This window comes from Miniopterus natalensis, chromosome 1 (genome assembly GCF_054644295.1).
Source record: "Miniopterus natalensis isolate mMinNat1 chromosome 1, mMinNat1.hap1, whole genome shotgun sequence".
NCBI classification, from domain to species: domain Eukaryota; kingdom Metazoa; phylum Chordata; class Mammalia; order Chiroptera; family Miniopteridae; genus Miniopterus; species Miniopterus natalensis.
The window spans coordinates 126,379,551-126,395,874 of NC_142081.1; the positions used below are offsets into that span (position 1 = coordinate 126,379,551).

At 45.8% G+C, this 16,324-nt stretch overlaps 1 protein-coding gene across 9 annotated transcripts in view; it reads right to left on the bottom strand.

The window, feature by feature from the left end:
* The window catches only part of CELF2 (CUGBP Elav-like family member 2), a 497,548-nt gene that overhangs the window by 37,066 nt on the left and 444,158 nt on the right, over nt 1–16,324 (bottom strand). For all 9 annotated transcript variants that reach the window (XM_087825724.1, XM_087825730.1, XM_087825745.1 and 6 more), the window contains one exon: nt 7,706–7,840. In XM_087825724.1, the coding sequence (XP_087681850.1) occupies nt 7,706–7,840 (135 nt within the window). The remainder of the gene's footprint in view (nt 1–7,705; nt 7,841–16,324) is intronic.

Here is a 16,324-nt window from a genome sequence, read left to right on the forward strand (position 1 = left end):
TCTTAAAATTTTGGCTCCGATATCAGCCTTTCTCTTAAAAATGTCCCGTTTCCTGAAGATGGACTCTCTCCTGTCACCGGGACCCTGTACCTTCTCTGACTTTACTTTCTGCTCTCTGACTGGGCTGCCCAGGTTTGTGCGTTTTGCTTTTTCGTATGTGACCACTGCATCGAGTTTACAGGAATTCCTGGGATTAAACCACATGTGAACGAAACATTTCTATCTGGTCACTTTTGAGTCCTCATGCATGGACCTTGGATCATGAACCTCTAGGGAACTGTGACCAGAATTAAGTTTTGTTGCTTTTCTCATCTAAAACGCACTTAAGCAGTGAACACATGCTTTGTCCCAGTTCAAGGGGTGTAAATGGTTAGATTAGGCAGCCACATCGATAAGCTAGTGGGAGGAAACACTGAGGTTGTGCTGTACAGAAAACACACCTCTGAGCCCACCCGAATCACGACGACACCCGGTGTGGCACCTGGGGTGGCTCTGCCCGCGATGCAGGAGACTGCAGGGTGGTATTTACAGAGAGTCACCAACGCTCGGCACAGCCAGACTCCGGAGCCACTAAAGACACACACTCAAAGAATGAGAGCCAGCGTCTAAAATATTAAAAAGTGCACCCAAAACAAAGCCCAGAGTGAGTGGCTGCCCTCTGAATCCACGGCAGGGACCTGTCCGCCCAGGGGACGTGGGACAACAAGCGGTGCTCAGGGCACAGGTGGAACTGGCTCGCTTAAATCTGGGTTTGGGCTCTGTGGCGAAATGATGAACCATAAACATCTCCCCACTCAGCTTCATTTAGCTTTAAATTAGCTCAGGGCTATTAAGAGGCTCCAGGTCAGGGGCATCTCGTCGACTGCAGGGCTGCCCAGCCACCGTGCAAAGTTGTTCCGACGGCAGGAGGTGGGGACCCTCTGGCAGATCAGGACACCAGAACGAGTCAGAGAACCAGCTGCTTTTCTATCTGCACCAAGATACTTCTCATTTTCTTGATGAGATGTGAAATTTAAAGGCGATGCCACATCCAGATGCCCAGCCCATGAAGGGACCATCAAGTCTCCTCCGGTTGGGAGGTATCTGCATGTGTTCTGTTGTTGTTTTTTAAATCTAGAAGCAGGATGATCAATACCAAATACAGAACCATTTACTAGAAAGGCAGACCACTGCCAATTGTTCCCCCCCCCCCCCCCAAAATATGTTTTAAATGTCTAGAACTTTTGAAATATTTGATTTTCATGAAATGTTTCTCTTGAGAAGCCACAGAGCAGAGCACGAAGTACAGTACACGCCTCACTCTTTCCCGGTTTTGTGACTTACCAAATCCACCCTCATGGCTAATTCTACTCCCAGAACTGCTCGTTGCATTTAATCTATAGAAAAACGGTTCACAGAAGAGGAAGAAAGTGGTCTCCCCACTGTGGTCTAACACAATATTTTAACATAAAGTACATGTCAATATTGGTTATGAAAGTGTTTTCAAAGGGTGTAGAAGTTATAGTTTATGCTTAAAGGCTCACCAAATCATCTTGCTCCAGTGGGAATTCAGTAAAATAATGCTTTTTAGAAAGTGAATGCTAGAATATCATCTACACAAGGACTCGGATTTTTGTCAGCTTTGTCCTCTGATATGTTTCGAATGTCTTAGAATAGCTCCAGGTACATAGCAGACACTCAGTAAATACTGTTGAATGAATGAAAAATATATTGGGCGATTATAGTCACTATAGTGACGTTTTATTTATAGAACATTTTACATAATGTCAAAGCTCCGTTAGCACTGATGAAAATAAAGTGAGCTCCCTACTGTCGCGAACCAGTTAACACATGGAAACTGTCTCAAAAAAAAACAAAACAAAAAACCACACCAGGTGTTGGAACTTTCTGGAAATGAGCGAAGGATGGGATGTCCCTTCTCCTTTGGGAGCAGGAAGGGTGTGAAGCTGTTGCAGGGATTCGACCCCACAAATAAATCGCTAATTCTAACAACACCTGACTGAAACGCTGAACAAACTAGCTAGACAGGGAGAAAACAGGCTGTTTAGAGATTTACTTCTTGACAATAAGCAATGAAAGGAGATGGGCCTGAGGAGAAAAGTGGGCGGTTCAGAATAACTGGCCCCTGAATGAATGAAATGCTGACGCATATACATGACAAAGACCCCTAGAAGTTAGGTGGGGGGGGCGCTGAGGGCCACGGGGAGTCAGTGCCACTCACGTCACTAAGGAGTATGTTTTGGGGATGAGTTTTCAAAAGCCCACACAAGGGCAGATGATTCTTTTGAAAATCAAATGCCTTTATTTGATATGAGACCCTTCCTTATTCCATATCATAACATCAGAACATTTTGAAAGCCAATTTCCCTAAAATTATTGGGATACAAAAACTGCTCTGTACGACTGTGTTCTAATGTAATCACTACTGATTCATACTTCAGAAGCTGGTCAGACCTGAATCTTCACCCGTGAGATGTGGCTATGTTTAGGTCACTGAGAACCAAGTCAGGGGTTGCCAGGTGGGTCACTGACCCTCTCTAAGGTCACTGTGACAGGCTAGGTACTGTTCCTTCTCAGAGATTCCACCAGCTCTAGAATAAATAAAGGGCTTTTAAACATCTGTCTCAGAACATCTTTGCTACTGTTGTTCACTGAACTAAACATCTGAGTGCCTGGTGTGAGGTATCGTTCCAAAGGCAAGGGGGGTTCAAGTAAACTGTTCCTGCTTTGAAAGAAGTCACTGTCTTCTGTGAGAAGGCGTGTGCTCAAACACCATCCGCAGCAGAACTATGCGAAGTGTCAGCAGAGTATGAGGAACGGGCTTTGGCCACAGGGAAGGGCAGAACCCCCTCCCTGCCCCACGCTTCAGCCTTCCCTCCGTCTCAGCCCTCAAGGAGCACCTAATGCAGCTGCTTAGGGAGGAGTCTGCATTTGACTCAGGCTTAGAATCAGTTCCATGTCTGTCAGTAATATGTATGTACTTGCCCTGCACAAAGCAGAGGCTCGAAAACATGGATTACGTCAGCCAACAGGCCCCATCCCTTCATATGACGCGTGCTCTCGAATGGCACCCATGTAGGCACAGTTCGAGGGACGGAAGCCTCTGGGAACACTGAAAGGCTTGGGGATAACTTCTTGTGTCCTAGGGACACGAGTGTGTGACCTGGAAGATGACCACTCCTGGTCCTCCCTGTGTGAGGAGTGCAGGGGAGGCCTGAATCTCATGAAAACACCTCCGGTCTCTGTCAACCTCAAACAGTCCCCAAGGAAGCCGCACCATCTCCTTGGGTCTCTGCTGTGTCTGTCACAGCCTTCCAGGAGGCAGGGAACATCTGGAGATGGGGAAACAATACTGCCTAGAATTTCAAGCGAAAACTATTTGAAAAGTCAGTGGTGGGAATGGAAAAATGCTTCCTTAGCATTTTAAAATGCTTCCCACTATTGAAAGAAATTATCTATTATCCTGAAGTGTGCACTTGATTGAGTGCACTTATAGAGCATCTGGAGAATTTTAAAACATTTTTTTTTTTTCTTTTAAAAAAAAAAGGAAATAGAAGGTCAGTGGAATAATGTGGTATAGGAATGCAATATTGTATTTTAGACAAGAATCGCCAAAGAAATGTTCCTATGTGGTAATAACAATGTTTGCCTAAGCTCTCAAAATTACCAAGCAAAACAACACATCTACACGCTGTGTAGAAGACAAATGTTCCCTTTCTTTAAGACCTAGCTGCACGCCTAGAGACAATTTGCCTCTTTATACCAATACAGAGACACAGTCCTCAAAACAGGCTGAAAACTGGGTAAGAAGAAATGACCCAAGAATTAATTAACTTAATAGGAGATTGACGTAAACAAAGGAAAAATTATATCAAAATAAAAGACAAGAAACAGGATTAAACTAGGCTTCAAAAGACCTGGGAGAAACTTATAAAAGGCGTAATATGCATTTACCTGGTTTTAATTCTTTCATGATTTAATTCCTAATTTTATTCACTATCATCTGATAATTATATGAAACACTTATTCTAACCATGGGCAATTTAGATCATTTTAATTTTTATTTCAAGGCCATGAGACAAAGGAACCTATTTATTGCCTAAGGGGATTTTTTTAAACAAAAATTAAAGCTTAATCTTTCATGTTTTAAAGCATATTCAGTTTAAAATCATTTATAATAATGCTGTAGGGAGACTGTTCCTGGGTATGCAAAATTGAAATGATAAATTTACAATTATTAAAAGAATTAATAGTTTGGGGGATTGAATTGTCCCTTTCCTTTCGAGATAGATTTGTCTGGAGCATAAGAGACATCTTTAAAAACAGGGCAAAACCAAGGCCTCTGCAGGAGTGGTGCGTTTCACTTTGACAGAGTTGTTAATGGAACAATAGCAAGCCCAGCTTTTTATTATTTAAAAAAAGAAGCTAAGGCACTGGCCTTGGGAACTGCCTATTTTTTTTTCCCAGAAGAAATTGCTCTGATGAAGTGGAGAGTCATGAATTCTACTAACCATGTTTTCTGTGACTTTGAAAGAGTCCCTGATGGAAATTAGACAAATAATTTACTTTCACTTAAACGCCAGATTTTTTAGTTACACTTAAGAAAAATAATTGAAATGTAGATTTAAATCGTTTCTGCTGCTGCACTTCAGGATTCTAATGAAATACTTTCAGCTATTATGCAAAGCTTTCCTCAACAGAGAGGAGGAAAGCCACGCTCAGGGATCCCTGGGTGCGCGGTCTGCGGAAGGGCAGATGCAGCTCTAAGAGCGAGGGGAAGGACGCTTGCTGGTGCTGGGTTCTAAGGAGAGCAGGAGGGACTGGGTACATCTCAGGACACACGGGCCCTTTCATGAAGGCCCAGGAAAAAAATGAAAATGGTCAAATATATTTAAAGCTCCTTAAAGAAATACTCCAGCCATCCTCCCAGGCTGTCTAAGCCCAGCGCATTCTAAGCTCAGGCCATATTCGTGCTCCTGACCACACTGGAGGGAATGGATGTGGAGCCATGGTCGCAGACTTCACCTCTCCCCTCTCCCCTCTCCCTGCTCAGCCCCACGGCTTCCTTGCCAGTTTGTGATCATGCCAAGCGCCCTCCTGCCTCGCAGCCTTTACACCTGCTCGGTCCTCTGCCTGCCCGATGCCCTTTCCCTAGGCATCAACGTGGCTCCCTCTTCTTTACTCAGGTTTCTGCTCCAATGTCACCCTTTCAGAGAGAGAAGCCCCCTCAACCCCTTTACTCTCCCCACCTTACTGCCTGGTCTCTCTTCACGGCGCTGTCCTTCACGTACAGGGCACGCACCGTTTGCTTCTTGTCTGAGTTACCCTGACGGACTGCAAGCCGACAGACGGAAGGAACAGACTGTCCCTCCTGTTCACGGCTGGGTCCCCAGCTCCCAGGGCGGCGCCTAACACTGCGCCGGCCCTTAGGAGGCACCTCTCGCAGCCACGTTATCACACGGAGCAGCTCACACGGCTTCTGCACTTGGTTTCTTGGACCGACAAGCCCACTTTTAAAGAAGAATGAAATACTTGAATATTAACTTTGATTCCCTGGAACCAAGGCACATTTCAGCACAAATATCACGACAGAAGAATATATTTTAATAAAGTCAAATGAACCCTCAACAAGCAAACAACAGGCCACATACCTTTAACCTAATTGTCAGAACAGCAGAATATTAATGTAACAACAATATGTCAAAGTTAAATTTAAGGACTGATGGTCCACACTGTGGGCTATATGGCTCCTTGCCATGTAAGGAAGAGAATTTTCTAAGAACAAGAGTTTTCTTTTTTCTGTCTTGTTACCAGTGATTTGACTGACTTCTGTTGGTTATTTTCAATAAAAGGGAGAGAAGGTAAAGGCTAAGGTTGGAAAAATTAGAAAAATTTACTTTAGACAAAATAAAGTTAATATTGCTTTCTCTTTAAAAGAAGAGCAAATCCTCTTCATTTTACATAAACAAAAAAGCGTTCAGACTGAGTGACTTTTAGTTTTTTTCTCTCCAAATAAAAAATAGTTAAAAATATCAGCTTTTGCCTAGCCGGCGTGGCTCCGTGGCTGAGCGTCGACCTATGAACCAGGAGGTCAAGGTTTGATTCCCCGTCAGGGCACATGCCCGGGCTGTGGGCTCCATCCCAAGTAGGGGGCGTGCGGGAGGCAGCCGATCAATGACTCCCTCATCAGCGATGTTTCTATCTCTGCCTTCCTCTCTCTGAAATCAATAAAAACATATTTTTTTTAAAAAATCAGCTTTTGACTAAGGATAAAGATACAATAAAGTGTGTGATGTTTTAATATAATCATTTCATAGCCTTCATAAGAGAGACAAAATTCTTATTTGAGAAAATACTTTTAAATCCGAGTTATAAAACACGTATGTCAGAGAGGTTAATTTTTAAATTTGTTTTTAAGAAAAATCACTGTTATTTTCATAAGGGGGATTTATTGTGTCAAAAATGTTTATATTTTAAAAGGGGTCAAAGGATTTATTTAAATAACAAAGGTATCATTTATTGCAGTGGAACTATAACTTAATTTGTTGAAAAAAATGACAAAGTTGTTTTTCAGAAATGTCACCTGTGGCAGGAATGAAGCCCACACAGAGTAATGGTACATTTTTGAAGACACTTTAGAGGGTGAAGTCAAGGCTCTGTGGGCTGTTGCTATGAGATTACAGCACATTAAGGAGAAACCCCCCAGCTCCTCCTGAGTATCTCCTAGATTTCTCCCTCCAAACGTACTCAGAGGGGAATGTATTAGATGCACTGCTTTATAAACAAACCAAGGGCTGTTGCCTTTGAACCTGCCAGCGGGCTCATGGCTCCCTGATGTCAAAAGCCTTAAGAAAGCTGGTCCGCGGTGTGCTGCGGCATTCTTTCATTTTCTATTTTTCTGAAAGGAAACCCTGCGCTGTTAAATAAAAGTTTTTTCAACACTTAGCTAATCTTTTGGGCATAGCCAATAGAGGGTCGTTCGTGAGGTTTTCAAAGTTAGAGAATGCTTGGAGGTTGTCCAGGCCAGCTCCTCCACGCACCAGAGGCGGCGGCGAGATCATTTATCAAGGTCTAGAAAATTCAGAGAGGAGAAGCCAGCGAAACATTTCTTAACAAACAAATCTCTGTATCTAAGCAACCACATTCTGTCTGGCTTGTATGAAAGAAAAATGGCATCTGCTTTTGAATAAGGCAACATTTCTGAGGAAAGACTTTAAGTGACACAGCCCAGAACATGACCATGAACACACAACAAACACGGTCCCTCCAGACTGCGGACTTGGAAACCAAACGTGCAGAATGGTGCTGGTCTGAAACGTAACAATGGAGTGATCAGGGATTTTGAAATTTAACAGAGAATTCTTCAACTGCTAAAAAAAGGGAGAAAGAGTCGACAGGAAGAAAAAGAATGACCAAGAGATTGAGGCTCTTCATAATCGCGAAGGCCCAACAAGGATGGAAGGGACAACACATTTTTGAAACAAAATGAATGTGTGAGAACCACTAGCATGGTAGATTCTCTCAGAGAAAACTGTTCTTGATTGGAAAATAAAACACATGCACATGGAAAATGTGGCTCTTTAGAAATAAACAAGTTAACCCTGAGGCCCAGTCAAAAGTTGCCTGGCTGTCTGGACATGTCTAATGTGCACTCGGCACCCGGGTGCCTGCCGACCTGGGTCCCCCTCTTTCCGTGTCCTCTTACCGGGGCTGGTGAGGGCTCCCAGGGCGCTGCTCGTGGTGGACAGAGGGTTTGCATTGGTGGTGGTGGCTGAGGTCTGGGCCGCGGCTGCAGCCGCCGCCAGCGTGGCCAGGTTCTGTAGCTGTAAAGCGTTCATACCTGTGGAAGGGAGAGAAAGGCAGCTTCAGCAACGGGCCCGCTTTGCTGGGCAGACGACTGCGCAGAGGCCCTGGCAGTAGGCCCTGCAATGTATGCCCTGGTGACTCGTGGGTCCCCTGACTTCTCAGCAGTCACCTCCCTGCGGTGCTGCCAGTCCTCACCCCGGAATCCCTTCCCAGCTGCATCAGCTCAGGGACGGAGAGATCATCGGAGATGGCAGGTCGAGATTGCTCCGTGTGGGTTGGCCACAGCAGGGCCTCCCGCCATGGAGCTGTCAAGAAACAATGAGGACTGGGCTTGGACAGGGAGGAAGGGCTTCGGGGTAAACGCTCAGGCTCTAAACTTGATAGCTGCACACAGAAGGTATTAGAGAGGAAATGATAATTTATTGGTGAAAAACTCTTGCTCCAAAGTTGAACTGGTAGGGTTTCCAGGCTTTGTCACTTTACCTGCTGTATGATTCTGGGCAAGTTACTCAGCCTCTCTGTTTCTTGTTCAGTCAGTGCCAATATTAATTGTATCTTCCTCAGGGGGTGGTTGTGAGGACCAAATAAGATGGTGAATGAAAATTACTTAGCACAGTGACTGGCAAAGTGTAAGCAGCCAATAATTGTCACTGAACTTCTCTCTCCACACTTATTTTAAACATGAATGTCTTTAAAATGTATCCATAGTAAGAACTCCAAAAATATTTGATGACTAAAAGAATAATTAAATAAAAATGGCAGTGGCTTATATTTTACTTGTAAAATATCTGTATTTGCATTTTAAAGGCACTTGTATTTTAAGGAGGGACTTACTTTTAACTAGAATGAATCTGTGGGTAGTGGAAATTGAGGAAACACAGCAGAGAGAAACGAAACTTTGCAAGAACATGAGGGTGGGGTCAGCTGTGAGCTCTGGGGGGTGATCTTTCCGGGGAAGCTGGCCATGCTCAGCGTGGGGCTCCAGGCCTGGCATCTGGGCCATGAGCACTTTCGGTATCTTCTTTCCTCTACTTCTATTGCTCACTTTGAAGGTTCTCTGAACATCCAGAGTCTTTCTCCATGATTCACTTCACACTCATGTACATTTGAGAAACAATGGTTTTCCTTATACAGAAGAATTTTCTATGGAAAGATATTCATGTCTCAAATACAGGTACTTAATAAATGTCTAGTGAGCAAATTTAATCTGCTTTGGAGAGAGTGGCCTAATGACAGCTTCCATGTGTGTTGGGGGAGGGGAGTGCAAAGAGGGGTGATAGAATGTTCTAGCAACCTACCTGTGAAGGCCCCAAGCCACTGGTGGAGCCCTCAGCATAAGTGTGCCTCAGAGCATGGCTGCCAGGCTCCGTCGGCTGTGTCCTGACCCCTCAATCAGGATTTATTTCTACTCAGAAAGAATTCCTGATATCTTTGCTGCAAAATGGGTTCTCACTTTGCTCAAAAGGATACTCTACCTTCTTTCAGGAGACGCCCAGCTCTACCGGCTTACGGTAAGAGCCAAACACCTATTTTCCAAACCCACTTAGCTCCTGGGGACTCTCAGAAGCAGGGCACAAGCATTTGTGGAATCCTGTGTTTAATTCTGCTCTCAGGCACAGGCAAGTGGTAACAGAGCTCTTCAGGGTCATATTATGAAAATGTGGGAGTTGAGAAAGCACTGGGCTTATTTTTCAGGCTTACTTGAGGAAAATGGAACTGGGAGAAATACAGGAGGTGCAGTGCAGACCCACTTGGACCCGGTGAGGAGCTGACTCCCAAAAGCTGTGTAAATGCACTTCACACCGGAGTGTGTATGAAGAGTGAAGACTGTGTGTAGTGACCCATTTGTCCCTTCTTGGCCCCCCTCTAATGCTTTAATGGTATAAACCAGATGACCAGCCTACATTACCCACAGCTGGCTGGGCAGACAAGAGGAGGGTTTAGCACTAAAATGAAAACCCATGATGCACATCTGGCACTGATTAATGATACACAGAGCCACTCTCCTAGGCCCAGGTCGCAGGGTCCTCGTCAGGGATAGCTCATCTGACCCACCCCAGACAGGAGCCATGGTGCCTGGAGAATTCCAGAGCTGGAAGGAGCTTGGCCCACTCACTGGGGTCAGAGGCTCAGGTCAGAGGCCACAGAGCCGATGGTGGGAGAACCTCCCGAGTCCAGGGCAGCACTCCAGCCACACCTCACATGCACGTGCACTTTCTGTGTGTTACCTGCAAACTCCCTCATCTCCTTGTTTCTAACTCTGGTGTCATTCATTCATCACATTCCACTTTGATGCTATTTTTGTGTATTTCTTACCTTTATAACTAGATACTAAGTTCCTTGAGGACAAAGATGTCTTATTATCCAGTCTACCTAAACACACGTACACACACTGCTGTCTACGCAGCAGGTGATGGGTGACTCCATGTAGGATGAATGGACCGAGTAAAAACCAGTATGAAATTTTCATAAGTTGCTCTAAACAGTACTGTCCACAGACCCAACCAAGTTTTCAGTTTTCTTCATGTTTTATTAGCTCTTCAGTATTTACGACGCATCATGTATTGGCTGTTTCCCTCAATTGTTAGTTAATCCCTTCTACAATTTATTAGAACCTTGTGTATTCCTCATCTCACCCACTAATACTCATTACAGGTCCTGGCGCCTGGCCAACAACACCAGGTTCTCTACTCCACTGCCCTCTCCCCTTGGGAACCTTGGCTGAGCCCTGTGTCCCCCTCAGTGTCCCTTCTGCATTTCCTCTGCCACATTTCACCACCCGAGAGCGTGCCATCCTGTCCAGCCTTTCCCTGCCTCCACCTGGAAAGGCCAGACAGGGATTTTGGCTCTGGGACACCGCACCGGGGCTGTTCAACAATCACATGGAAAGGAACAGAATACGGGCCAAAGGAAGCAGAAATGGTGAGTGGAGAGGCCGTTGTGATCCCTGGCACCTGAGGAATCTGGGGGACAGGGAAGAGGGTAAGGGTTAGATGGAGAGAAGCAGCAGAGTAGGATGTGTATTTGCCTGCCCATCTATACATCCATCCGTCCATCCATCTGTCCACCCACATGCCCACCCATCCGACCGTCTGTTACCAAGTGGCCACAATGGGCCAGACAGACCCTGGGCACCGCACTGAGAATCAAGCAGCAGAAAACAAGACAGTCCCTGCCCCCAGGAGGTTGCTGTATATTAAAGTAGGGAGGAGCCAGGAACTGGGGAATAATCCTACATTGACAGTTTCTGGAAACAGGCCCAGACTGAGAAACCCTTTCTCACTAATCTTGTTTGACGGGGATGAGATACAACACAGGGAAGCACTGCGCAGATGACGCGCTCGGAGGGCGGGTTGTGTTCCAGTAGAGGACCACGCCCGCCTTCTACCCCAGGCCTTTCAGTCTTTGTGGGCTGACCCCGGCAGCTCTGCGGTGCCCCCTTCCCCCCTCATTCCCAGACAGAAGTGCTCAGTACACCCAAGATGGACAAGGCAGCTTCCTTGTCACCTATTCTGGGTCAGGCCCCATTCCCAGCCCTGACCCCCACATTTCTGCTTTTTTCAATGCAGAGGCATCTCTCCTTCACCTTGTCCAGTGTTCCTAGGGCCTGGAATGCAAAGCCTTCTCTGCTGGTGACAATGTGACAGCTGCTACTTGCTGGAGGCATCTCGGCTGGTCAAGAAGAGTGCAGGCCTGTTCCCAGACACCTGGTTTTCAACCTGGGCTCTGCCTCAACTCCTGCCAACCAGCCTCCCCCAGAGCAAACATGCTTAACTTTCTGTGCCTCAGACAGCTCAGCTGTGAAGTGGGAATAAAACAGAACCCACCCTGCCAACAGCCTGTGTCCTCAGTGACTGAGGTTTTGGCTCCCCCTGCCTCCCACAACCAAGAAGCCCTCATCCATAGTGTGGGAAGCCCACTTAGGAACAGTGCTTCGGGGCCCCGCTGTTTCCAGAAAATCAGGAAGCGGCCTGGGAAACCTGTGTGGACAGAAATGCTGTTTCCCTCTCTGCCCCCTTGACTGTACCACACTTGCTGGCACTGACTGCATCACTCCCTTCAGGCATCCACTGGCTGCAGACCGCCTGCTCCTGGCTGGCATGAGGCCCCTTTTCTTTAACTCTGAGCTGGGCCAACCCTGGAGCCCCAGAAACCACTAACAGGGGGTTTCTGCTTCTGTTCACCTCGAATTCACATTTCTTTTTCTTTTTTCTTTGGGGGTGTCTGAGTGCACCCTGTCCTTTCCTCTGTCTCAGCTCCTTTCACAGGCATCTCCTGGGTCACCGCCTGTCCAGTCCCACTTTCCCCCCCTCAGCTGCTCCCACATGATAATCCAGAAAGGGCAGGAGGCGGCTGCATCCCGGGGAAGCTGGTTCTGGTTTGGCACATGGCTCTTTCCTAAGAAGAAAACCACCACTTTGAACCTCACAAAGAACTCTGCTGGGGTGGGCAGCCCTCAAAATGGGCGATTATCTGGGTGACTAGAAATGCAAAACATTTAAATAAGTTTTATGAAATCCAATAGTGTGCCAAGATCAAGCTGGCAGCAAAAAAAGGAAAAGGTTGGGAACACAGGGATTCCACGCTTCATTCAGACTTGGGAAGAGAAGGTCCTTCCCAAACGGAAGAAATGATGTAGAAAACAGATGTGCAATATGCCCACTCGAAACTTACAATTTAAAAAAAATTATAAGGAGAGGGTATGAAAATTTAATTTAATGTTCACCTTAGGTAATTTTGTGTCTTATTGTTCATAGCAATTACCATAAATCTGCATATCAATAAGCGAGAACAGATGTCAGTTGTTACAAGTGCTTGCCAATCAGGTCTGTTAGAAAGTGACAGATGGGTGGTTATAAAACGTTCTCATAAGGCCCATTAGCACATTCGCAGGAAGTGTCTGCGGTGGGAGGGTGGGAGACTGGCTGCAGGGGCTACGGGAATCCTTGTGGGTCCCGGATGTACATCTCACACCTCACATCTCCGGAGGGTCTCCAATGCCTGGGTCTCAGCCTCCGACGCAGTTTTTCACATACCTTCCCTCTTTCCCCTTATCGGACAGTCTAAGACCAGTCTTCTCTGGGAATGGATCTCAGATTAATGAAAGCATTGCCATGTTGTTGTTTAAAGCAAATATTTGTACTCTGTAGTTTTACTGTTAGTTTTAAAACGCACACTAGATATTCTGAAATGGAATTACTAGCAGCTTTACAGAATATCAGAAGTAAAGTGAAAGTTTTCTCTTATCAAAACATATTCTTCTTTGCCTTGGCCAGTGTGGCTCATTTGGTTGGGCGTCATCCCCATGCACCGAGAGGTCACCAGTTTGATTCTGAATCAGGGCACATATCCCCAGTAGGGGACGTGCAGGAGGCAGCTGATCCATGTTTCTCTCTCTCTCCCTTCCTCTCTAAAATCAATAAAAACATTAAAAAAAGATACTCTGCTCTTCTTCAGCTATTGCTTCCTAATCTCTATAATTTCCTGGTAACAATTCCTTACCCTAGAAAACAAATTCCCCTAACAAAAGCAAACCTCTCTTATACACGTGAACTGTTCAGAATGAAGGGAGGCGCCTTTCCTGTCTCTGAATTGCTTCTTTTTGAGATCTGAGGCCCTCTCTGCATTGTTTATCTACAGCTTGGCCTTGTTTGTTACTTGGCCTGCGAACCCCTTTGAGTAGGCGAGTCGCTGCAGCCTGCACATGTGCAAACACACCTGCATTTGCTGAGACCCTGAGCACTGCTTCCCAAGCTGGGGCAACAGAATGCTCAGGTTTCAGGATCAGGCTGAAGTAGATGTGAAATTTGGATCAGTCACTTACTAGCTTAGTAACTTTGGGCAAGTTTCTTAATTAACCTCTGTGAGCTTCAGTTGTCCCACCTGTAAAAAAAGGGATGCTAACAGTCCCTACCTCATAAAAGTTGTTTGATACTTGGGAATTCTGTATCCTAGTCCATATTGTGCCCCTTACTGGTGCTGTAGTCTCACAGAACTTACTTAACCTTGTCATACTTCAGTTTCTCCAATTGTAATGTAGTAACCAAGGGGTGGTTTTGCTCTTGGCATGCAGTGAAGATAAATGGCATAGTTATTTCACGGAACTCTGTTAAAAAACAAAACTGTAAAATACTACCCTTTTTTGCTAACATGACCCTCTTTTGTTATAAAGAAATTAATGACCAAAAAAATCACTTTCCCTTTATTCCTACTCCTTCAGGAAAAACCCAGACTCTGAGCCCAAGATCCAGGTTTCTGAGATCTCAGAAATTCATGCAACAAATCACACAACTGGGTGAAAAAAAATGGACAAGTTTTTTACTAAAAGTTTCTTAGTAGAAGCTGTAAGAAGGAAAATCAATCAACTTCAAAGACGCACAAAAAGTACACTTAAAAGCACTCAGCTTATTAAGATTTCATCCCAATCTATTTTCTGCTTTTAAAATCCATATTTAATAAAGGCGCCCCTCAATAAAACCATGGAACACATTTAGAGTTACTTTTAGCTTGACAAAAAAGTATAGGTGATATCTCATTCAATCTTCCTCATGCAATTACTTAGCAACTTGTCACCTAAAAGTTCTTTCTCAAGGCTCTCGGAAGACGGAGTTCGAGGAGGGAGACCTTTCTTGCGCCTCCTCCCAGGGCCAGACTGGAAATACAACTAAATTGGGGAACACTGATCCGGAATTACCAACCAAGACCCAGCTCAGGAACGACTTATATCAAGAAAACACCTGGAGACGGGTAGGAAGGGCGGTCTGGAGAGGGGCCGACCCAGCTCCCGGGGTGGCAGGCTGGGGGTGGCAGGCTGAGTGAGGAGGGATCTCTGGGCAGGTTATTCCCAAGACAATCGTGGCCTGGGACCCAGGCTGCACTCCACAGACAGGAGCACCAGAGCCGAGGCAAGCAGCCCAAGGAGCATCCAGCATTGAAAGGCCGCAGGGTGGCTGATCTCCAGGGAGTCAGAGTTAACAACGCAATTTTTTAAAAAAAACCCCAGAGCACAGGATTTTCGCTTGCAGCTACTGACGCGAGGCTTCAGTGGAGGGAGGGCGCTGCAGACTGGAGGTGCCTTAGGAGAGGCTAGTGTGGGAAACACTGGGGGGAGATGTGGAAAAGAGGTGGCCAGGAGACCTGCATTTGGCGTCCCCCTGCCCCGAAATGGCCATTTTTCCTGAGAGGCGCTGGACCCTTCCAGGAGCCACAGCTCAGGAAAAGGAAAGACCCCCACCCTAGGTGATACAGCCCATCACACCCTGCATCTTGACCTTGGCAGAGGAGACAGCAGCAGAGGCCAAGCCTAGGGCCTTGAACAGTCTCAGGAAGCCTCAGTCACTGGTGTGTGTGTGGTGCGGTGGCGAACTGGGAATGTGACTGGTGCTTCCCCCTCAAGGGAGAGTGATAGAAACTCCAGGTTTCCAGCTGATCCCACTGGACTACATTCAAGGATCTCCACCTAGCCAAGGGCAGGGAAATATTCTGGGACAGTCAGAGAAGTATCTGTGGGAGGAGGAACCACACCCACCACTTTCCCTGAAATATGAACAGCACCTCCCCCCATGGGAGACCCAGAGATCTAGATTTCCGATTCCACCTTTCAGAAACAGACTTTTGAGAGATTAAGATTGACAGCTGGCTGGTAGACAAAGGCAGGTAGAGGCAGAGCCCAGGGAACCTGAAGAAGCTATTTGACCCAGCCCTGGTCCCAGTGCTGCTAACGAACCAGCCTTAGAGTGCAGCCTGGCCCCTCCCTTGCGCAGCCAAGTCCTGTGGAGAAAGACACAAACTGTGGATCCCTTGAAGCTTCAAACAGGTTGCTGACGGCCGCAAGAGGACAGTTTCTGACAGTGGTTAGCACCTAAGTACCTCCTGGGAAGCTCAGAGTTGGCAGACAGAACAGTCAGCTGCAGTCGTCAGAAGAGCAGGATCCAAAGGGAGCTCCCAGGAGGCACCAAAACTCTGCTGAGATGAATGACACTTCACTTTTTTTTTCTATTTCTTTATCTTCCTTATTGATTTATTTGTCTCTCTCTTTTTCCTTTATAGATCTAACTTTCCCTTCCCTTTTTTTACCCTACTTTTTCTTCTTTCTCCTGCTCTCTTCATTTTTCCTTTTCTTATTTTTTTGTCTATTGGCTTTCTCCTCTATTTTCTTTTTCAAAATTATTTTCTTATTTTCTCTTATACCATTTTCCTTCCCCTATTCTTTATTCTTTTCTTTTTTTCATCTCTGCCCTTCATATTCCTTTTTCTTCCCCCATACTTTTATTTCTTTCCTTCTATTATTGTTCTGTTTTCTCCTTCCTAATTCTCTCTTCTTTTGTGGCTGCTTTTGTTATTGTTGTTGTAGGGGTTTGTGTATGTTTTAGTTTTGTTTCTCCTTTTGTTTTGTTGTCTTTGTTTTGTTCTGCCAGCACCTGCACAACAGCCAGCATGACATGGTCAGGGGTGAGCCTCACAGTCAGCCAGTCTGAGAGGAGATTCCTCTCACGAATGGGACAACAACATTCAAGAC